Source organism: Podarcis gaigeae (assembly GCF_964106915.1).
Source record: "Podarcis gaigeae genome assembly, chromosome: 6".
NCBI classification, from domain to species: domain Eukaryota; kingdom Metazoa; phylum Chordata; class Lepidosauria; order Squamata; family Lacertidae; genus Podarcis; species Podarcis gaigeae.
The window spans coordinates 57,415,722-57,440,531 of NC_139682.1; the positions used below are offsets into that span (position 1 = coordinate 57,415,722).

The window sequence follows — 24,810 nt, forward strand, 5'->3', positions numbered from 1 at the left end:
AGTAGAAGTGTGGCTGAGCCCAAAATCTAACAGCATTTAGGACTAACAGCATTGATGGTGTAACTGAGCCCTGACATGAAGCAACAACAGCCAGTGCTGTTGCTAAAGGTGCTTTTATTTGCCTCCCTTGCTCAAGGGTGCTTCCAGAAGCTGGCTTAATATTGTAAATGGACCACTGAGGTATCACAAACAGGTCCATAGGCTTCACAATAACAGCAATGTCAAAACAATAACATACGGTAAATGTTACTGCATTAAAAAGCATTTCAGTACATAAAATGTAGCAACATTACTCTTCCTGGCAATAGCAAAAATAGCAAAGTAGTTTGAACAGTTCTGCCTTGGTCCTAGATGTTCCAGCCACTGCTGTTGTGTCTGCTGCACATTAGCCAAGGATCAAGTCAGTGTGATCAAATATATTTGTCTTGACTTCCTCCACAAACCACTGCCCTGTTGACGTTACCAGTCGGGCAGCAATTCCTCCTGTGGTGTTACTCAGCTTCCCCTCCTGCTGCAGTTTCTTACAAGGCTTCCAAGGGCAGGGGAGCTGGAAACACTCCTCCCATGATATTACGACATAGAAGTCGTCATGACCAATATCAGGTCATTGAGAAGAGCCTTAACTGTGTTTTGCAACATATCGTTGATTAAGAATCTCATTTAGTGTAGGCTTCCTTCAGCAAGAAATGTGGCAGCTGCCTCAAGTCCTGTGCACATGTTATGGCCGCCATGTGGGAGCTGCTTTAAATACCTAAAACGGTGGGTCTCTCCACATATCAAGCTGAAGGAATATAAAGCTCTCTTCACTGCACTGCAATGGAGGCCTTGCTGACAGTGCCACCACACTTTGTTGTTCGAGGAGCAGTGTTGTTGGGAGGTGGTCTTATTGGAAGTGGCCCCCACATTGCAGAATGGCCTCCCTTCTGAGGAGCCTCTTGTCAGCTGTTTGACGATTGGTCAAAACACAGCTCTTTACCCAAGTCTTTGGTTGAATAGGTGTCTTCCCTCTGACTATATTGCTGTTCTCTGCTGCTGTTTCATTAATTTTGTTATTGGTTAGTTTTGTAGTTTGCTGCTAAGATTTTAGTTTGAATTGTGCTTGCTTCAATTGTGACAGTTTTGGTGGGCTTTAAATACAAAACAAACAAATAATGAGTATTTAAAGTTGTGAAAACATGGGCTTTTATGCTTATTGTGAAGTCATCATGTGACAACTTGTTTGTTTATTGACAGCTTTTATATGGCACCCAAACAATGGGTAGCTTACAAGCAATGAAAGCATTAAAATCCATGAACTGCAGAACTATAGAAACATTAAATAAATTCCAGCGTAAAAAACATTCAGCAGCAGAACAATGTCACTAAAACTCATCTAAATTTCAGTGGATTTAGAAATTTACAAAGCCTGGAAATATAAAAAGTATTCTCTTGGTGCTGTGTAAAGTCCATAGCGAAGACACCTAATTCCAAAATTAGGCTGCCACCGCTGAGAAGGCCCTTTCCACATGTTGTGCCTCACTTGGTGGGGGCACCAGGAGAAGTGCCTCCTTTTCTGCAGGCATGACTCCCAGTCCAATCCAATTGCTCTAAAATTAGCAAAGGCAGGCAGCGCTGAGGCAAAGGAACTACCCAACTATTTCACATTGAGCAGAACTCAAGTATGCCTTTGCTTGGCACCTGCAGTCCTTCTCAGAATGGTTGTTTGAATAGTCCTGAAAAAAGTCATTCTTTGAGGTTCAAATCGCAAGGGCCATTGCCAGGGATGTCAGTTTCACATTCTGAGCCAGTATTCACATGCAATTGGAAAATCTAGACTCTGTTGCTTGCATGCTATGTGCTTGCAATGTATAGAATTCTTTATGACAGTCCACTGAGCCCCTCCCTGTACTTAGTTTAGTTCCAGGGAGCTTCCTACTTGGGGTTTAGCTGCTGGAAGATCAGGAATGGCAGGTATCAGGCATGCAGCTACACATGTTTGCTCTGAAGCAGCTTCCACTATATCCAATGGAAGTGACTTCCAGGTTAATGTACATGTGATATCATTATTCTTTTTTTAGATACGACTGGGATAAACCTTGTTACGTTGAGTTCGTATTTTGCACAATTTGTATATCCTGTCTGTTTGATAATGTGTGGTTTGCTATGCCTAATAAAGGATCTTGATTGATTATTTCCCCCCCCCAAACATGGCGCTTCTCAAATTTTTGTTTTGCAGCCTTTCTGTTGTGTACTTCAAAGGTATGCTCAACATGTGCCATGTGTTCTTTGTGGTTTGCTGCTTTCAGGACCCTGTAGTTTGGCAGAACCACCACTGAAATCCATGGCTGGGAAGGTTTGCATTGGTTGTTTCTCTTAGCCAGATGAAGGGCTGGCGGGTAGCAGTTTTACCCACACATGCAAACACGCACACTGCCCCTCTCACTCCACTTAGCATTTTGTTGTGTTAGCAGAGGGGGCACTGGCAGTCTCACCACCTCGTTCTGAAGAAGGGCCAAGTGTGATGAGCCAAGACTAATAGAAAACAAAGACGAAGAGTCGAAGGGGCTCACAGGACGTGCTAAGGTTCACAACGATGAAAAAGCATAATGCCCTTGAAATGCAATGATAGTTCCATTGGAAGCCAGCATCTTCATCAGAACCTGGCACCTACATTTCACACTGATTCCACCTTGTGGCCCACTTGGCCCAGGCGGTGGCATGCCTATGGGGCAGGTGTTTCCACATGTTTCCAGACAACTCTTCACAGCCCCTTAGGGCTGCTTAGGGGAGGCGTGCAGGAGTAGAGACTTATTTTTAAAAAGCTGCACCGTGAAAATACCAAATGTTGGTATACTTGTGATGTGATACACTTTAGCTGCACAATTGTCACATCTAGACTTCATAATGCAGACAAAGACCCTTTCTCTGGAAGCCCTTGGCATAGAAATGCGAGCTGTCCTGTGGTCAAATAATGACGTCGTCGTACTGTGTGCTCTTTGTATTCTGTGGTAAGCACTTCTCACTTATTTCGCAGTCCGCTGAGCAGTGGTGTCAAAGGGGCTGTTCTAGGAATTTGGTTCTCCTGAAGCTGAGGGAAGCCTTTTCGTTCATATGCTGAAATAATTCAGTTGTCTTGAATCCTGCTGCCACAACAAAAAGGAGTTAGTTGACATTTCAGTTCTTAAGAAAAGCTCCTTCCTCCTGTTGCGTAGTTTCAGGATGTGATGACTCGCCTGGGAAAAGAGCGGCGTTTCCTATTGAAATTGTGAGTTGGGAAGTCTTTGCTCTGAATGACTATTCTTTTAGGGGTGGTCTTGGTCCGCACAACTGATTTTTTTTTTCTTGTTCCGGCCAGGTGCTAATGGAAAGTGCAAAGGTTGGTGGTGGGCATTCAGATTTTTTTTTTTTTATTTCCTTCTGCTTTTCCTCAGCCCACATGACCACCAAAGGATCAATAGACAGGGTATTAGAACAGTGAGCATTTAAGATGGAGGATCCATGTTGCAAGCCAAATGCAACTGCTGTGGCAGCCTATGCATGCAACTGAAAGCAGGAATGCAGCAGAGGCAAAATGCAAAGTAGAAGCAATGGCAATATCTGCTGGAGCAGTACCTGCTGTCCTGAGCTCCTTTAGGAGGAAGGACAATACAGTATATTAATTTATTAAGTAAATAAAATTTGTCAGTGGGTCTCACTTTGGGGGTTGGAGGACAGTTTGGGCCTTACCCGTGATACCTTTTTTTAGGCAGACTAGGCTCAGGCCAGTAAGTGGGCCAAGGTTGCACTACCAACTCCATGGTTCATCAAGAATGTGGACTCAGTTCTCCACAGCCCAAGTACGCCATGCTAACCACTACACTGCTCTTTGCCTTCCTCACTATACATCTAAAGCAGTATCATCCCACTTGAAACAGTCATGGCTTTCCCTCAAGAATCCCGAGAACTGTAGTTTGTTAAGAGTGCTGAGAGTTGTTAGGAGAGCCCTATTCTCACAGAACTACAGTTTCCAGAGTGGTTTAACAATCCCTCTTCCCAAGGAATTCTGGAAACTGTAGCTCTATGAGGGGAATAGGGGTCTCCTAACAGTTTTCAGCACCCTTAACAGACTACAGCCCCCAGGAATCCTGGGGGGGCATGGGTATGGACACTATTTGGGGGTGTGGTTATAGGGGTTGTCACCACTGGTTTAGAGTGAAAGTTGGACTGCCTCATACCATCCTTGATTTTTTGAGCCATTCCTTGTTGTGCTGGAGCTGTGGCAGTTGAAGACAGACATCTTGCTATACAGGACTTGGATTTGCACTAAAACAGACCTTTTGATTCAATATTGTTGACGGCTGCTTCAAGTTACGTCTATAAGGGGAAGCACAAGTTGGTGCAATCATCTTTTCTATTCCCTCTTGCTCCTTCTAAAGCTTTCTTTCCTGATTTGTGCCAAGACTGCCAACTTCTAGGGATGCAAACTTCTACTGCTAGACTCAACGAGAATCCAGGTTACAAAGATCAGAAATAAACCTGAATTTTTCTCTTTCCCTCTCATGCTGCTGCATTTGTGTCTCTGGCACTGGCCGGCCTGTTTCCAAAACAGCAGCCTGAGGAAGGAAGGTTGGTGGAATGTCAGATGGTGAACAATTTGGGCTAAAGTATGGGCTTGAGGTTTCTGTTTTTGTCCGAATCTTCTCTTCTATTTTTAAACGCTTCCCATGCTTCATTTCGGAAAAACAATGCCCTTGATTATCTCCATTTGCTGTTGCAATGACACCCAGCAATCCCTTTTCAATTGGAGTACCACCCTAGAGGCTCGCTCTGATTCACTCTCATGTGGGCGCCTGGGCTGTCACTCAATTGCTCTCCTTCGGCAGCTCCTGGATGTTTCACTCCTAGCATTGCAGCTGAAGTCATGTGAGGCATGTGGAGATTTCTGGGCAGAGCACAAGACAAACTTGTTCGTCAGAGAAAACAGGCGGCCACTGACCTGCTCTCCAAAACACTCCCAGAAAGCTTGATCCATGTGTCACTGCTCAAATCTTTTATCTCTGTTAGGCTGGAGTAGTTTGATTAATAAGTCTAAATTATTGTTACCATATTGGAGAATGAAGTATGGGAAAGCAAAAATAGGTAAGGTAGGATTGTGCTTTATTCCTTTTTTAGGGAACTAACAAACTGGTTATAAGAGAATGTGCAAGTTTTTGTGTTGCACATTACTCTTCACTAGACTTGGCTGGCGGATAAAGGAACCACCATTACTCCTAATCAAATCAAACATGCACTGTGCAGCATGTTTAATGCCATATCAAACGTTCTTTTGTTTCACCCGTATAAATGCTATTAGATCATTATGACCGCAAATACTCTTGCACAGAAAAATGGTTATGGACCTAAATTGCTTATTACTTGTAGGTGAGCACCAGACCACTTTAATCTCTGTCATAGTAATGTGTATTCAGACAACTGGAAGCCTCTGATCTGGTAACTGCTTGAAAGTAGGGGTGGCCTGTATGATTTTAGTTTTTGTTTTGAAACTGGTGCTTTTGCAGAGAGCAGAGCTATTTCTCCCTAGAATCCATGAACTGACCATTTTCTCAGTCCTGTTCACTGCCAATGTTCCCTTATGTGTGGCCACTTCTGTGCTGCTTATATTTTTTATTGCTGTATTGTTATGAGTTTGGGTGCCAGAGTTTGTGGGTGCAAAGCACCCACAATTCCTGGACTTAGTAAATGTTAGAATTTAATCAAGGTTTGGAGAACACGAACCCTGGGCAAGCAGCTGGACTCCTGGAATTTTGCACCACACAGAGGTTGGGGTGGCGTGTAACACTCATGTCAGGAGTTGGGTTTTGTGCTTCCAGGAGAAAAGACCTGTGAGCAAGGTGTGCCTGAAGCCGAGATGGAGGGAGGAGCAGCAGCATTCCTGGAGCAGTTCAGGTTGTTGCTCCCAAGAGCAAAGTCAGCAGCGGACAGAGCAGTAGTGGAATGAAGCAGCTTGACTTCTTTGCTTTGGAAAGGAAGTTGCATGAAAACATTATTGTTGAATGTGTACTTCAAAAGTTTGCTTGCCTTTTGTTTTTCCAGTAGAATTTTGTTCTCATAACAACTTGCAACCTGCCTATTACATATTTGCACTTGAATGTAGCAAAATTCTTGAGAACCACATTGCCAAGTCGACAGTTTACATGACATCAAAAGTGTGTGTGTGTGTGTGTGTGTGTGTGAGAGAGAGAGAGAGAGAGAGAGAGAGAGAGAGAGAGAGAGAGAGGGAGGGAGAGGGAGATTTGGTTGGCTGATGTCTCTGTAAGTGGCCCCAAAGCTGCTAAATATAGGTATCCTGGCTTATCACTTGTGTGTAGGCATGGAATTGACTTGAAATTGGATAGTAGGTTTGACTTAAGTGGCTGCCAGTTACATACAGTTGTAACAGACGTTTGTTCAGCCCGGTAGAATTATTGTGGCATGTCTGTATTGTTAATTATCAGTGAAAGGGTCTTGGCTTCCCTGAGTTATTCAATGGCTGGGAGAGAAACTGGAAGTGATTTTTCCTGCAGGATGGTGAGATCTACCTGCCTTTGGAAACACCAGTCCTTCTAGAACCTTAGGTTGTATCAGCAGTTACGGTATCTAAATGGAACACTCCTAGAAGTACTGAGAAAAGTGGGATCTGTCCAAAAGGAGGGGATGTGTTCTGTTGTTGTTGTTGTTGACCCAGAGAAACTGTTTTAATGGGAAGATTGCTCCCACTGCAGCTTGTATTTGCTTCCTTTATTTCCCTGTTGCGTCAATTCCAAGCTGTTATGACAAAGAACTCCTGATGATACAAGTGAGTGGGGCACATCTAGGCCTAGATGAGGGAAGTTCAGGCCAAATTCCAGGCTAGTGTCTGATGTCTAGTGAATTACTCATCTTCAGATTATTTTGCTGCAATATTGGTATAAAAAGGGAACTGTTGGGTCAAAATCTAAAAATTAAAAGACAATCAAGAGATTGAGGTCTACAAGCACTTCTCCCCATTTTTCCTGCAAGGTGTTTTCTGTAGAAAACAATCTGAAGAACAATGTTTCTTTTGTTTATATTGGACTTTAGAATTTTAGAATTTGTGAAATTGCACTGTGTGTGTTTGATTGTATTTCCATAGCTACTGACATTCCAACAAGACAACTGATAATCTTTATAAGTATTTAAATTTTATGTAATGTGTGTGTGTCTATATGTGTATGTAACATATATGAGAGTGGGGAGGGGAAGGGGGAGAGAGAGAGAGAGAGAGAGAGAGAGAGAGAGAGAGAGAGAGAAATCTAAATGCAGAAGCCAAAGCCGGTAGCCTTTGCACAGTTAGGCACCTTCACCCTGACTGTAGTCAGTTGGATAAGAGCAATTTAACTGTGCAGGACAGTGGCCAAAGAAACTATCTGGGCAATTGAAAAAACACCAAAAACATTTGTTAATGTATAGATGGTTTGTTAGAAACAAACATGTATACAGTTTTCAGTTGGCTCCAACTCTTCAACTTGCATGCAATACAGAAAGGAGAAAGGATTTCAGGCTAGTAACTTGATCTACCTTAAATAGTAGATGAGTCATTCGGAATGATCATGTGCTGATGTATCTGTCAAGGATGCTCTATGTGTACAGTTCCAATAAACACATTTACATATCACAAAACACACTCCAAGTTTACAGTTTCTTAAAAACTCTAAAATTTGCAATTGGGCAGTACCTTTATTGGGACCAATCAAATTGCAACAAAGTGTGTTATTTTAACATTTTTTAATGAAAAAAATCTAATCTTTTGACCAATGCTTCAGGGAGCATATATGCTTTTTGTTTCTTTTTTCTTTTTATTGTAATACTAGTATGTGAGCACCCTCATATCTGCTATTTGGATTCACGGTTATTTTTTCCAATTTAAACATTATGACTATTCTTTTCGAAAGATTCTGGTTTTACACCTCCCCACACCGCACCCCCATACATTCAAAAACTCAAGCCCTTTTAAAAAACCGACTTTTTCCACTGTCTTCCAAAACCCTAGCAAAAATAATGAGAAAAGGTCTGTGTGGAAAAGTCTTTTATGCTTATACCCCCCCAAATGCATATTTGCTCCAGGGTCAATTTTGGATAGCCCATGTTGCATTACTCTAGCACCTTTCTCAGTCAGGAAAGGTCCTTCTGTAAAGTGATGCAGTGATGGAGGACCCCTCTACAGTGGTACCTTAGGTTAAGAACTTAATTCATTCTGGAGGTCCGTTCTTAACCTGAAACTTTTTTAACCTGAGGTACCAAACTAATGGGGCCTCCCGCTGCCACCGTGCCGTCATCGTGCAATTTCTGTTCTCATCCTGAAACAAAGTTCTTAACCTGAGGTACTATTTCAGGGTTAGCAGAGTCTGTAACCTGAAGCGTCTGTAACCCGAGGTACCACTGTATATAAAAAAGAGCACTTCCAAGAGTTCAGGTGCTTATATGAATTAATTTTCAGGTAGACCACAGTAGGGGGTTAACCCCTAAGCCAGGGCAACTCCCGCTTTGTGTGTATGTGGCTTACGAGAATCACTGAACTTCAGTGGCTGTTGAGCGCCTAACCCTCTCAGCAAATCCTAGCTTTTGTGTTTCAGCAAAGCAAATAATTGCCAGCTTCTCGTGTCCAAGCTTATGTGAAAGGGGAGTCTGTTATAACAGCAGTGAAGTAGAATAGCTTATGTTTAGGAAGGGTGTAGTAAGTTTGCCAGAGAGAAGTTTCGTTTCAATGCAAACCCCTGATGGCCTCCCTTTTACCTTTTCTTATTCCCTGCTCCGCCTCAGGGCTGTTATTGGTGCCTAAAATAATACTGTATTATGTTTTTTTTTTCTAATATACAAAACAAATGTATCCTAGACAAAGTGTAAAATAGAATAGGGTAATGATGTCACAAATACCTTTTGATTCTGAAAAAACTGATCAGGAAGTCACTCTATATAGTTGCCTTCTAGCACATATATCAGAAACAAAATGGATGTTTGTAACATCAAATATATTATTTTCCAAAGACCAGTATTAATATCCATATTGGGTGAAAGTACAGTAATGCCGAGCAATCCGTAGTCTTGTCTGGAGTATATCCTGCAAGTTCAGTCCTCTGCTTGAACTCCCAGTGCCAAAAGGAAGATTGCAAGGAGAGCCTGCCTCCCTCTTTCTTTCTCCACCTCCCATGTGCATGGCTGACACTTGCTAAGGATATGTTTCTTAAGTTCTTCATGCCATCTTTTTTTGTGTGTGCATTAAAAGTGCATGCTTAAAGCATGCTGCCTGTACTCCACAAACGTTGCTTTTTACAGCATGCAATTGTTTCAACACTGCCTCATTTCCAAAGGGTTAAAGAGCAAAGGTGATCCTTTGCCCAGATAACTCATTCATTGTCATCTTGATTGCATCAGGGAATGTACTTGTGCAAGTCTCATAGGCGCATTCACTGTTCAACACCACTGAGGCTCAGCACAGTAACTTGGGGGCTAGTTGTTCAAAGATGCTGTGCCATTTTTAAACCTTTTCTTTAAGCCTTACCTGTGTTCTGACATGGCACAGCTTGTTATTATAGCCAAGAGTGCCACTATCACATTCTGCTCCACACATTCAATCAGTTTGTGGAGGGGAGTGAGATTGTGCCCTTTGACCTCCATGGGTTAGGCACTACATAAGCAGTGTATGTATGGCCTGTACACTCCGTTGTATACGCTGTGTATGATATAGCCCATTCTTGTGCTCTGTTTGATGTGCAGAGGTCACTTCCTCCATGCATTGAACAAGTGGACGGGAGCATGAGAAGAGGGTGAATTCTGTGCTGCTGTTTCTGAAATATCCTGTTGTGAGCAGGAAAACAATTCTCTCCATGTCATGAGGACTACTAGCCATTATCATCCCAATTAGGAAAGGACATCCCAATTAGTCCACTGAGGTGAAAGAAAAGCTTCCACTCTTGCTTTTATCCCAAAGCTGGTAAAGTTTTGGGTTTTTAAAATTGTGTTATGTGTTTTAGTAGTTTACGAATGCCAAGACGTTTGTGTTACTACCAACCCTGTTTTGTGAGTAGAATCCAATAATGCAAATGTTATGTGTGCATATTTACCTGCAGTTTAAGGATTACATTTCATGCATCTGATGGACTGTGTTGTGGCATGCACTTTGGTAGACTAGATTTGATAAGTCTTTTTTCAGTTTATTTTTATTAGTTTTCAAATTAAGATAGAACCACAGATAAACAACAACAAAATCATAATATATCCAACTAAAGCCTTAGCATACAGAGCCCAAAACATATTAAATAATAACAGCCATCTAAGATCATGACATCCATATTTATCTAGACTGTGCAGGGAGAGATACCTATAAATCTGAAACTATAAACTATATGAAATAAATCCCACCATACTGAGTAGAAATGGCCAGAATCTTCCTGTCCCTTTGAGACCCATAAGTCATGTTATTTCCCCCCACAATAACTAAATGTCAGAGATTTTATGCCGATTTGCTGGTCTTTAAGGTGCTGCAAGACATTGTGTTTTCCTGAACAGACTAACACCAATGACCCTCTGGTTTAAGGTGGGTCATTGGGTAGGAAGTCACAAATGAAAATCAGGAAGCATCAATAATACATTAGTCTTGGGAAAGTGTTACTGGCTGTTATTAATATTTTCAAAAGTGGTCACTGGGATTCAATAAAACCTCTTCCTGCTACATCTCTTGTACAGGAACTAGTATTTTTTTTTTTTAGGGTGCAATAACAACGCTTGCACAAGCATCAAGTCACTGAGCAGGCATTATGCACAGTGCTTTCATGGAAAGACAGCTGGAGAGACCAGCCTTATCAAAAAATAATAATTGTGCAACTCAAATTGGTTCAGACCATTTTAATTTTTTTGCTTCTTGGTTTGAGGAATTGCATTGCCACTCGTGTTGTCCTTGTTTATTCCTTGCATACGCATCAGGAATTCTGACACATCCTTTGGCTCCCAGTTGACAGCTGCTTTTGATTTAGCTCATGCCAAACTTGCCCCAAAGAACAGGGCCGGGGAACCTGTGGCCCTCCAGATGTTGTTGGATTCCCAACTCCCATCTGCCCTCGCCAGCATGGCTGGTGTTTGGGGATGACAGGAGCTGTAGTCTAATAATACCAGGAGGGCCAGATTCCCTGTCCCAGGATTAGGGCTGGTAAATGTTGGAGAGATTTGGGGGAGTAGAAGTGTCCGGTTTTGGAGATGTGGTGGAAGTGTTTGGTTTAACCGGAAGCTCCTTTTGCCTGCGATTGGTCAGTTGCTAAATAGTTTTCACTACTGCCTTGAATTTGTGGGGCAGAAAAAAGGTGCTTTATTTGGGAAATAATTCCTTTGGTGGCCATTAACTAACCTTTTTTGAGGTGGCTTCAGTCCCCCAAAAGCACGGGTTTCAGGTTTGTGTTGCCATAGATATTAAAAAGCATTGGCCCACCCCTAGGTGTCCTCACCTGTCACCATCCTCTGCCTGGCTCTATCTAGCAGATTCAGAATGAAATATATCAACAACAGTGGTTTTTAATTACTTTCTTTTGACCCCAAGTGCTGAGAAAAACCTGTCAGAAGCTTTTCACCATTTCTACTTTTAGTTAAGTATTTTTATTTATTTGCTTGATTTGGGGGGCAGCTGCCCTCCCTGCTCCCCGCTTGGCTACTCCCATGGTTTTGGGGGCTTCCCGTTTTGATGGGTCAAGAAGGGATGTAGCGTCCATAAGTGTGTGAATAAGCGTGCTAAACGCGCTGCATAGCTTGACACACTGGAGGAAATCGGGCATCCAGACTGCAGGCGGGCGGCGGCGGCGTCTTGCTTTCTCTCCGCGCTGACTCTCTGCTTTGTTCTCTCTCTCTCTCTCTCTCTCCTTTCCCCCTCAGAGCTCGCCGGAGGCGCCCATGGAGAGTTACCGGAATGCCACCGAGGTGCAGATGAGTCAGATGGTGCAGCCCTGCCACACCAACCACCGCCGCGAGCTCAGCATCGGGCAGCTCCTCAAATGGATCGACACAGCCGCCTGCCTCTCCGGTGAGCCGCCGCGGACTCGCCTCGGGCACGCGGAGGGGCGGGAGCTCGTTTCTTGGCAACCTGCCCTGGGCTGGATCTAAAGCGCGCGCGCGCGAGCACGACCTCGGCTTGCTCACTGCTGGCTGTTAAGGTGGACCGAGCGAGTTGCGGCCGCAGCCCTCGCCGCGCAAGGGAAAGGCAAAAAAAAAAAAAAAAAAAGGCTTTTAGGGTAACGGGCGAGCCTCGCCTGTTTTCCTTCATAGCCAATAAATCTGGGGACGGGAGCGCGGGCGGAAACGTCGGACGGGACGCCATACCGTGGGGAAGCATGTACACGTGAAAGGCTCCCTGCATCCGTGGACTTGCAGAGGGACAGAGGAAGGGGTACTACTTGGCGCTCCCCACTTAGAGACCTCTATCCCCCTTCCCTACCGCTCTCAAACACAAAACCGTGAGAGAAACGTCTCTGAGCTAAAGTCAGTCTGGTTTGGAACCTTGTCTTTTTTTTCATATTTTATTCCCTGAGCTAGTGGGGACTGTGAAATAAAAATAATGTTCGTGCACACAGGGAGAACAACCGAAGTGGCAAACAAAACAAAACATGAATGAGCAGTTGGTCAGTGTAGTTTTGAATTCTGAATTAAGCTGGGCTGGCAGCTGGAGGCTTTCTTTGGCACCAAGAAGATCCCCATTTCCAGTTCAGAGGCAAGGGCATGGAGGGCTGTGACAAGAGGGTTCATGGGGTGCAATGGTGGTGGTGGGGTGCATGTCCCACCAGTGTCCAACTTCATCTCAAAGCTTCCCTATCATAAAACTAGATGCTGATCAGCAGATCAAGAGTGTAACTGCACAAGCAGAGAACCCCCCGAGAGAAAGACCACCAGGCCAAAAGTGCTGGTGGAGAAAAGCCATATATCTCAAAGCAAGCTAGGGGGAAACCACCCCCAACCAAACCAGAGCAGCCATGCCCACTATTATTGGTCCTTATTATGGAGCTCAGCTGATTTTTTTTTTTCCTCTGGGCATGTTGCCTTTAGAACCTTTAACTACATTGTAGAAGCACTACTGAGGAACTTCATAAAGGAGCTTGCATTTTGAAAGCAGATGAATCTGAGGGGCTTAATCAATGAGCGTATTCCACTTTAAATGTGCCCAAGTCAAGCTGTTGTAATGATAAGAGGTTTAGGAAAGACTTAATGCACTGTACACCAACAGGCAGAATTGCTCACCTGCCAGACGTCCGCAGAGGAATCTGCACAATCCATATGAACAACCCCTGGATCAGAACAGAGGCCTATTCCCTACAGCAACCTGCTTTCCCACAGTAGCCTGATAGACACTACTTATACCACTGACACTTCCAGGACATACAAGCAAATGCCCTTTCTTCCTTGTATATACTTTGCTCAGCACTGGGCATTCAAAGGTAGACTGCCTCTCACCTGGGAGGTTCCATTTAGGTGTCATAGCTAATAGCTTCTGATATGTTCTCTCAATTTGTCCAATCTTTCTAAAGCAATCTAAGGGCTCATGCACACTTTCTTTTGTGCTATGTTGCTAAGCACAGGTCTGAGCTTTAGAGCTCCATGCCCAAATGTTGTTTTCTCCTGGTGCTTTCCCCAGAAAACCCTCCTTTTACTGCTGCATCAGAGCAAATGGTTCAAAAGTGGGTGTCCCTAGGTAGACACCTTTAGAGAGGCGACATGCAAACACTTCCATTGGGTTCTCTTTAGCACTGTAGCTGGTACATGCTTAGATGAAGAGCGTTGTGTGTAGAAACCTCTAATTTCTATGTGAATGAATTTTGGAATGTAGCCTATCATACAAAGGTAAGTATTCCACCCATTGTCCCACCCACTTTGGCTCTGCCCTCCCCCACTTGAATGTACAGTGGTACCTCGGGTTACATACGCTTCAGGTTACAGACTCCGCTAACCCAGAAATAGTGCTTCAGGTTAAGAACTTTGCTTCAGGATAAGAACAGAAATTGTGCTCCGGCGGCGCAGCAGCAGTGGGAGGCCCCATTAGCTAAAGTGGTGCTTCAGGTTAAGAACAGTTTCAGGTTAAGAACGGACCTCCGGAATGAATTAAGTACTTAACTAGAGGTACCACTATACTATGGAATGTTGCTCTCAGGCTACAGAAGATTTCCTACCCTTACCTTTACTCCACAAATTAAAATTTGACCTTGCTAATTAAATTAGCACTCACCGTTAATCAAGTAAACCTTTAATTGATTAAATCTGTCAATTAAAACTGATTACAACTTACGGGCTTTTTAGCGCCAATACTTCAACTGTCCTGAACTTTTGATGCAAAGAAAAACAATTGAGAAGGGTATATTGCTGTTTATGGAGCTGCTTGCACAGTGGAAAGATACCATCTTAAATTAAAATGAGGCTTGGAAGGTAACAATAATCATACAATTAGAGAGATCACCAACATTTTCGGGGGCCCATCTGCATGTTCGGAAGTCTTTGTTTTGGGCACCACAAAATGTTCACCTCCCGGAAGAAAAGCTGACAGTGCTCAGAGCCACCTCCCTTCCACCCTTCCTGCAAAGGGCAAAAACACCTACACATATGCCAAAATAAAGCACAAAATAAAAGCAGTCCACACCCTCGAAAAAACCTGGCAAACCTTTCAATAACTTCCCAAGCCAAAAAACATGAGTAAAAAGCCTGAGGTTGGTAGGGGGCATGTTGGGGGCTCTAGATATAGGTAAACCACCATTCTAGAAGAGAAGCGTAGCCTTTTGAATACAATATTTCAGATACCAAAGACCCAGCATCAAATCTTTAAGAGCCAACCTTGCAAAGAGCTGAAAAAGCATTTTGAATGCCTATGTTCCAATAGCAGCTTTTTAGGCAACTGGGTGATCACCTGCCTGGGATTCCCCCCCCTCCCCCAATTCTGCATGTGGGGATAATTGTGAGAGTGCTTCTTAACATAGCAGGCGCATGTGCTGGACTCTGCAGTTTTATGCGTCCTACCATGGTGTCAGTTTTGTTCCTGCAACCAAGGCTTCCTGTTTCCATTCTAAGCCTGCAACTGTAATTACTGTGAACAGAAAGAGCCTGTTTGCTGCAGTGATGTACATAACTAATGTGGTTTGTTTGCCTTTTCAGCCGAGAGGCATGCTGGCTGCCCCTGCGTCACAGCTTCAGTGGATGATATCTATTTTGAGCACACAATTAGGTAACTGCCTCACTTCCTTGCCTCATTGCAGTTTAACTGGATTTTTAACTGGATTTTTTAAAATGTGCCTTCAGCAAATGCAGAAGTAGTAGAAATATGTGCCATGTTAATTAGCCCTTTTGAGCCTGGGTAACTTCTCTGGGTTGTTTCCCTCCCATTCCTTTCCTTTTACTGGGACAGCCAATGAAAAATATTAGGTTGAAAAATCAATGGTTTCTCCTTATCCATTAAGATGGGGTGCTCCAGCTCTGCTGTTTCAGTGCAGTATTGCAAAACAGGCCTCACCTTTGGCGCGTGCCCTTAACAAAGAATGCAGTGCAGATGCGGAGGGTCTGGGAAATTTTTTATTCCCTTGTTATAGCATCCTTATTCATGTGTTTTGCTTGCAAATAAATAGCACATTTGGGGAAGACAGGGGGGCAGGCATACTCCCTCCAACCCCTGTTTATCCTATCTCTCCCCAATTCAGGGAAGAGTGGCCTCTGAAGTGGGGAGTCCCCTGTACTTTAGGGGTCTCCCTATGCATTTTAGAATCCTGTTTTTCTAGGGTTTCCTAAAGTGTTCAGGGAGTATCCAGGACTACATTGACAATTTGGAGGGTGATGAGGATGGGGGTGTAGCACTAGCACCCATGTCCCCGTTGTCCTCCTACATACTTACTCTAGCTCCCTTCAGATATTATATTTAAGAGTAACATTACACACAAGTTGACATCCCAGATAGAAGGTTTAATTGGAGCAGCCTTGGGACCTGTTTTGAATTCGGTTCTGTTTGAAGGTCGGTTCTGTTCCAAGAACAAAGAGAGTATTTGGAGCATTTGCAGGAAGCTGCCTTCTCTACTGACCACAGCCCACCCCACACATCTGGCGTTTGGGGAGGATGTTTTGGGGATTATAGGATTACGACTTCTCAGAGGGCTTGAGCCTCTGCACCTCTCTGATTTAGAAAACGAGCCGGTGCCAAAATGTGCAGCTGCATCATCTTACACAGAGACATGTGCGTCAGCTGCAAGAACATATTTGTTCTTCTGTTAACCAGCTTTATTTATTTCAATTCCTGTTAATATACCAGGTCAAAGTATTTGTCTCTCTAGCCCTGTATGATGTCCCTTGACTGGCAATGGCTCTCCAGTGCACCAAGCAGAGGCCTTTCCTGAGGTCGTCTCAACTGGAGATGCCAGGGATCTTCTGCACGAAAAGCATGCTCTCTGCCACTCAGCGATGACCCCTCTCCATCTTCTTCTAGAGGAAGGTCACAAAACAAACTCCTTCAGGGCACAGGAACGTGCCTTGTACTGAATGAGGACCATCTGCCTATCAAGCTCAGAATTGCCTTCACGGACTGGAAGCAACTCTCCAGGGTTTCAGATGGGTCTTTCCCAATGGAGGACTTTGGAGGTGGGCTGTTATTAGGCAGCAGAGCAACTGCCTTATGTGCAGAAGGCATATGGTTAAATCCCAGTCACCTCCTGATAGTGCTGGGAATTTAATTAATTAATTAATTAATTAATTAATTAATTAATTAATTAACAAACAGGATTTATATCCTGCTTGATCCCCCATTGGCTCTAGGGGGTTTACACAGAATGTCCCCCGTCTGAAACCCTGGAGAGCCACTGCCAGTCAGTGTAGACCAGGGTTCTCCAAACTTAGGTATCCAGCTGTTTTTTTGGACTACAGCTCCCATCATCCCTAGCTAGTAGGACCAGTGGTCAGAGATGGTGGGAACTGTAGTCCAAAAGCAGCTGGTGTAGACAATACTGGGCTAGAATAGATGGAGAGTCTGACCTGGTATAGGGCAGCTTCCTAGGCCCACGCGGAGATGCCAGGGATTGAACCTGGGACATTCTGCATGCGAAGCAGGCGCCCTACCATTGACCGATGGTCCTCCCCCGTGGTGCTTATATTTAAACTTAAAGCCTTGAAGCGAATTTTCTGAAACAGAACGTTCACGCTGAATTTTTATTATCCTGCCGTTCGTATTTGAATATATTCATGTGTTACACAAATGACATGAAATCATTATGGTAAGCGCAAGCTCTGTGGCATACCTGTGTGTTAAAAATTAATAAAGCACCTTTCAGGCCGCGGTGAGAGATTAAGCGGGCTTCTTTTTCAAAGGGCAGGTATGTAAAAACCTAGGTCCTTTTTTCTAGCTTACGGGGTGGGTGGTCGTGTCCTTCTTTTGGGAAAGCTGTCGGAAGAATGGGTGAATTTGGAGTTTTGCCTTTTTTTTGGTAATACTTTAAACTTTTATATTCCACTTGAGTACCCATCATCTTGATTCTTTTAGATGTGTGGATTTACTAACAATCTGCATGACTCTCAATATGGCTTCAGATCAGGAATGGGGAATCGTTAGTCCTCCAGATGTTGTTGGACTTCAACTCCCATCAGCCCCAGCCAGTGTGGCCAATGGTCTGGAGCAGAAAGGAGTTGTAGTCCAACAGACTCCGAAGGACCACAGGTTCTCTATTCCTGCCACAGATTATTATGTCCCATTTACTACCACCTGGATGCCCTCTCTCAGCCAAAGTTTGGATGCTTGGGAAAGGGCATGTCTCCTCCTTGACAGCCTTGTCAGTAGTAGCTAGCTGTGAGCCTCTGGTACTTCCTTGTCATTTACACAGACAAACAATGTACCCTGGCCACTTCCAGCAAACGTCGCCTAGCCTTTCCTGTGGTTGTAGGTCTGTCTGTGGGCTCTGGAGCTTGTCAGAACGTGGCTTTCATATAGTTTTTAGGGCAGGTTTCCCCAAACTTTGGTCTCCAACTCTTTTTGCACTACAGCTCCCATCATCCCTAGCTAGCAGGATCAGTAGTCAGGGTTGATGGGAATTGTAGTCCAAAAACAACTGGAGTTGTTTCCCAAGTTTGGGAACCTCTGTTTTAGGGGAACCCAGGTGCACTGTCAGCCTTTACAAATTTCTAGAGAAGCTATGCATGGAGATCCTTTATTTATCTCAGATATTTATACTCTGCCACTTCAGGCCCAAAGGATCTCTGAGTGGTTTACAAATGAAATGGTAAAAATACAAGTCACAGTAAAAGTGCAGCAGAGCAGCAACAGTTAAAACAAGGAAACTTTTTTTTAAAGAACCCCATGGCATATAAAAAGGTCTCTACTTGGCACTGAATGGACATCAAATTTGGTGCCAGGAGAGGTTCACCCTACCTCCAGCCACCACTTCCCTCTCCTTCAAAGGGGGAGAACCCAGAGATGGGCCTCTGTGGATGCTCTTAATGTTTGGACAGGTCCATGAAGGAACAGGCAGTCTTGGACCCAAACAGATTATGGTTTTAAAAGGTTAAAACTAGCATAGTGGTTTGGGATTAGAGAGGAACAAGGAGCCAGTGCCTTTTTAATTTTTTTTTTTTTAAAGGGCGTTCTGTCTGCCTAGTTAGTCCTCTAGCTGCTATGGGTTGAAGCAAGAGAAGTTTCCGGTCTTCAAGGCCACCCCCATATAGCAAAAATTACAGTAGTCTAAATGGGATATTACTAGAGTGTAGATAATTATGACCAGGCTATCTCTGTCAAGAAGAGGCTGCCGCTAGTGCTGCAGCTGCAGGCAGGTGTTTCAAGACATGGAAGCCTGGATCAAAGAGCACCCCAAACCTTGAAAAGATAGTCAAAGGGAGATGTTTCTGAGCCAAAGCGCATGGCTGCATATGCTGTGGAAGACAGTAACTTATGTTTTGTGAGTGCTCTATTAAGTGATAATGATCATGGTTAGAGTGTACTATATATAAAACACTGGAACTTCTAAACAGTACTTTAGTACTTGAGCAGCGGTAGAACTCGTATCCATGCTTATTACGCTCCAGGGAAGCAAAAAAAAAAAAAAAAAATTAAAGGTGCAAGACTTCCTGCAAGCCACATATTCACAGATCAACGCCAGCATACAAACAACATATGCAGATTGGAAATAAGCAGAGAAATATGAGCCAGGATTGTCTTCACACCTGAGAGCAGCTTGAATGGTGCTAAAAATGAGGAGTAAATTAAGACCAGTAGCCCACTAACTTGGGTTGGCTTCTTGGGTACAAGCAAGGTGTGTCTGTGCAGGAACTCTTGGATCAGTGTTTTGTCTCAAGATCAGAAGCCCAATAATGTTCACTTTAAAAACATGGGGGGAGGGAGCAAGAATCAGCACAGGTTATTCAGCACCTTTTAATCGACACAACAGACTTGTAAGGTGGGCTAGATGGAGACTAGCCCAAGGCTAGTGAATTTTGGGGTTTGGACTCTGATCTGGGTTCATGTCGGACACTGTCCAGTAGACTGAACTTTCCCCTTCTGATATGAATAGAAAATATGGGCAGTGCCTGCTGGCCTTTTGTCTGTCCACGTTTAAGCCTGTCCTTCTCCCTGTTCTCCCACAGCTGGAAAGCATCTATAAGAATGTTCCAGTGCCACTCAGTTATGTTGACCTGGTGGGTTGGACAGTTAAGGTCCTGCAGTGAAACACACCCCTTAGGTCCCACAGAGTTTATGCAAATGTATATTTTATATTGCGAGAGGCGACTTCTTTCTTTTTCAGCTCCACTTTGCTTTGTTTCCCTCCTTATCCTTTTGTATTAGACAGCTGCATGTAAAGTCTCCTTGGTGCCTATGTGGGAAGGACGAAGCCTGGTATGAGCCTTTGCAGTACAAATGTTTACAGCAATAGACTAGATTGCTGATCTCCTAACCCACTGATGTCCTGAGATACTGGTGTTAATTAACCTAACTGACACGGTATTCAGAATGCACCTACTAGCCTGCTTTTCCTGTGCACAGAGGTGGTTCTCAAAAAGTGTAATATTCACTTTCTGCGGCTTGCAGATGTTCTTTCCATCTTTCCGGCTCTAAAACAAACTGTAACTCTTCACAGGGTGCACATGGGACTATAAAATTGTTGTGTGAAAAATGAAGGGATGCTTTGTCCATCTGCTGTTCTGGCTTCTAGAAAAGATGCAGTTGCCAGATGAAGGGCTCGTTTTATGGGAGCAATTTAATTTTCATCATAGTACTCTATGAGTGGATGGAAAGGGAGTAGGTTGTGTTTTGCGGGACGAAGAAGGTGCATTAGGAGGACTTCAGCCCCTAATAGCTCTTTATTTCTATGTCCCAAATCCAGCTCAGGAGTATTAAAGGGGAAGAGTGAGTAGTGTCGGAGCCTGTTAGTTACCAGAATGAAGAATGACTTTCAAAAAGGCAGGGATTCAAACTGTTATGTATTAACTGCAATTAGACCCCTAAGTGCAAAGTAGGAGTTCAAAAAGCATCATCTGACCAAATCATCCAGAAAATCTGAAATCCACACAACTCTCTGGGAGTTGTGCTTCAGATGAGCAATGTTTTCTACTTAATGTCATATGAATGCATTTCCTGAATGTCAACTGACGGCAAATGTAACCCAGTCCTGCAGTGTCATCCAGAGATATTAGGAATACTCTGGTCATGCACAGGGACTCTAAAAATAGCTTCCCCCAACTATTATTTTTTTCATTATGTATTTTCTTTATGCATTATGCAAACCATTGTTTTAAACACACACATACATACATCTACATGTGCTAATTTTTTTGGGAGAAGCTATACCCCAAAGCATTGCTGAAATCCTTTCTGCATTTTCCTGGGTCTTGCGGTATAAGTCCTACTGAGCACAGTGGGACTTTATTATTTCTGGAGAAGCATGCATTGGATTGTGCTTCATGAGAGATGTCATGCTATACCAGGTGGGGCAAAATTCTTTCTTTAGTCCATCATTCAGATCAGACATCATTTTATAATTCACACAAGAATCAATATGCACGCATAGCATTTAGTAAAACTGAGCCAGTGCATGTTTTTTGGCTACCTCTGGGCTTTGCAGTTCAGAATGTGGTTACCTTCAGATGCTGTTGGACTACATCACACATCAGCCCTAGCCAGCATGGCCAGTAGCTAAGGATGATGGGAGCTGTAGTCCAGAAACATTGCTTGCCTCTGGCATAGTCTGTCAAAGAGCTGAATAGTTTTGTTGCTTTCACCTTTCTGGCTTAGTTTCTTGACTGTTCTTTCCAGTTCAGAATTGTCAACAAACTACCAACAACTCTAAGAAGAAGGAAGTTGATCCTCTCTAAATCTTCTGTTGTTTTTTTAAAAAATGTGCTTTGAAGCAAACTGTTTTGGAATAACATTCGTAAATTGTTCACTCCCTGATTTAAGTAACACGTCCCTTTGAAATGGGGCAAAATCTTCAATATTCTGACAGAGACATTTAATTTAGTTCTTGATCTTACTTGCGTGCCTTTTGCATGTCAAATGCCTTTATTGCAAAATAATTACTTGTCTGCATATAATTTCTGAGAGTTTAGTCAATGAAATGAAGGGTTTGTGTGAAAGAAACTAGGTTAGTGGGTGAATCTTTGCTTGGGATCTGTGTTTATTGTAATAGTATACCTTTTGGGTGTTAAGGCCAGTATGAAGGCAGTTTGCTTTTGAAATCCATTGTTTCCACGTGTGTGTGTGTGTGTGTGTGTGTGTGTGTGTGTATATATATATATATATATATACACACACACACACACACACACACACACACACACCTGCACCCTATGACAACTTCCATTTCAGAATATAGCACTTAAACTGTGAGAGTTAATCTCCAGCTAATGGCGTGTGATTCTAAAATATTATTAATTCAGTTTTTATACTGCTGTTTGACCCTACCTGAAAAACATCACTTTGAGTTTCATCAGCAATTGCACTAGGTGGCAGTAAGAGGATGTGTCCTTAAAGAGGCTGTGTCTACTCATAAGGTGCTTCCAGACGTGGGCTCAGTTTTCTAAATGGGTCATTGGGATATTGTAAGTGGGTTGTCTGCAGCAGATTTAAATGGGAGAAATTGTGGGCTGGGTTTTTAATGCCAGTGATATTGGCAGAAATGTGCATGCACAAAGAGCACAGATTCCACAAGGAACAGCTGTCTGGAAGCACCCCTAGACAAAACACCACGTGGGAGCACTTGAGCCTGGCTTCATGCCAAGCAGATTCACTTGGCTTGTAGCACGAGGGTGGTGGTATCCTTCACTATCCATATCAATGTTGTGGTGTGCTTAACGAACTCCTACATCTCATATCTGGGCTGATCTGGTGGAGAAGCTTAAGGAAAGACCTGTGTTGAAATGAAGTGTTTAAGGCAGGCTGTGACTATCCTGCCTAACCTTATTCTGTTCTCACCATTGGGGGATTTTATTTTATTTCATTTTTTACTGAGCAACTGAAAGGGGAGAGAGACTTGCCATTGCGCTTGAGAGCTTATATTAAAGCGGAGCGTCTCTGAACCCAGGCAGATAACTTTTTGAGGGATGACACATCCCGCTTCCTTTATAGAGAGGTAGATATGATTTAAATGTGTGTTTAGCCATGGGTGAAATCTTATCTATATGCCCTTTTCTGATGAACCAGAAAACTACACGAGGCCTGGGCCTACGAAGTCTTCCACTTGGGACCTGGTGGAGAGGGGGAAAAATAATTTCCATCCCATAAATCTCTAGCCCTATCCAGTGCTTCCTCTCAGCCGTTCCGTGAACTGTCCGGGTGACCTAACTTACAGGCCTCAGGAATTAATCTGACTGTGTTGCTTCTAGACACCCGGTGGGAGTGATTTGAGCAGAAAGCTATCTTAACAAATGGACCATGACAGCAGTATTGTCGAGCAGGGCCCACCAGTCAGGTAGAACTCCTGCATATCAGAACCACAGGACGCTTTCTACCAATTGCATTTTAATGTTTCTTATCTTATTTATCTTTTCTCCCCTATCCCTAGTGTTGGGCAGGTTGTCAACATCAAAGCAAAAGTGAACCGAGCATTTAACTCTAGCATGGAGGTTTGTATGCTTCAGTGTGCTATTTTGGAGGACTTGCATTTGTTGCCCAATATGCAGCTAAGGTTGCAATCCTAACCCCACTCACTTGAAAGCAAGCTCCGCTGCATTCAGTGGGACTTACTTCTGAGAAGGCTAGGATCTCAGCCCTATGGTTGCCAGTACCATGCACTCAAATTTTGTTCTCCAAAAAGATAATGCAAACAGGCAGTTATTCAGTTAATTTGAATTGAAGATGAGTTGCTGGGATACACACACACACACACACACAGTCATACCTTGGATCTTGAACCGCTTGCAAGACGAATGTTTTGGGTCCCGAATGCCGTGATTGTTTTGGTTTGCAAATGTTCTTTGGAACCTGAACATCCGTTGCGACTTCCTTGGTTTCCGGTTGGTTGCAGGAGCTTCCTGCAGCCAATCAGAAGCCACGCCTTGGTTTCTGAACCATTTTGGAAATTGAAAGGACTTCCGGTACGGATTCCGTTCAACTTCCAAAATACCACTGTACCAATATATTTCATAAAAAGTTGTTATCTGTTTTCCTAAGTTATTTAATATATCAAAGGATGGTCACAACCACTTGTAGAGGATGAGGATAGGTGGTGGAGGGTAAATGAAAAAGTGCAAGCTTTGTTATGTGAATACTAAACATTGTTTTCTTTGTCGAGCTTGAAATCTTTTTGGCAAAAGAAGGGGTTCAATAGTTTAAAGGAAAACAGAGAGGGCTAGGAATAAGGAGTTCTATAGGAATAATGCATGACACAGAAATAACATTCAACTATTTGGAGTGAATGCTACATAAGGGAAAGGCTGTTTTCTGTGTCTTCCTGTAGAAGTAAATCTTGGTTTCAGGTTTATTTCCAGCTTCCTATGCCCTGTCAGTGGGTTGAAATTCACTGTAGTGCAGTGGATAGGTGGCAGCCTATTTCATTTCATTTCATTTTTTTAAACATGCCCCACATATCTGGCAAAAATCAAATCAAATTCAGGGCACTTACATGATCTATAAAGCAATAACCATAAAAACAATTGCAAAACCAATAATGTATGAAACAAAAGCAATTTTAACAGCCAGTACGAATCACATGAGAAAATTTAAAAAGCGCATATAGGCTCAGAGCAGCAGGTAATAAAACCACAAGCAGGGACAATACCAGCTACAATGAGGACTTAAATGATACAATTTAACCACCACCAAAAACTTGAATGAACAGAACAGACTTCAAGAGGTGCTTAATAAAAGACTGCAAATACGGTGCCAGGTAGATGTCTCTTAGGAGGGAGTTGCAGAATGAGAAACAACTGCAGAAGCAGCTCTGTCTCTGGTTATGGCTCACTAATCATGGTAGGAGGAGCTTCCAGAAAAGGGTCTCCAAAGACTATCTCAGCTTTTGGGCAGGTTCATGTGAATCTGCACCAGTCCTCCATGTCGAGCAACATGTAGAGTAAAATGGGAGTTTTGCAGGAGAGGACAAAATCCACTTGCTAGGCACAGTGATCATGCTACAGCTGAAGTACTATTTTACTTGTGAGTTGCTGAGCTTTTGAAGCATGTTGGCAAGATTTGTGTGCCAGAATGGTGCCACATTCCTGTCGCAAAGCCTTGTATTTCTTGGCTATTTTTCCATGTGCATGTGAATCCTGGAATATGTCCTCAGAACCAGTTATTGTTATATGTTAATATTATGTTAAATACTCTATTGAATAATAATATTAACATACATGAATTCGTAAGGCCCCCCCCCCATGAAATATTTC

At 43.3% G+C, this 24,810-nt stretch overlaps 1 protein-coding gene across 2 annotated transcripts in view; it reads left to right on the top strand.

Moving 5' to 3' along the window:
• Positions 1-24,810, top strand: part of ACOT11 (acyl-CoA thioesterase 11) — a 59,070-nt gene that overhangs the window by 13,744 nt on the left and 20,516 nt on the right. The window contains exons 2-5 of one of the 2 annotated variants that reach the window (XM_083742639.1): positions 11,872-12,019; positions 15,127-15,196; positions 19,778-19,828; positions 22,992-23,052. In XM_083742639.1, coding sequence (XP_083598765.1) covers positions 11,890-12,019; positions 15,127-15,196; positions 19,778-19,828; positions 22,992-23,052 — 312 coding nt within the window. In that variant the 5' untranslated portion in view covers positions 11,872-11,889. The remainder of the gene's footprint in view (positions 1-11,871; positions 12,020-15,126; positions 15,197-19,777; positions 19,829-22,991; positions 23,053-24,810) is intronic. The other variant, XM_083742640.1, reaches the window with a different exon arrangement.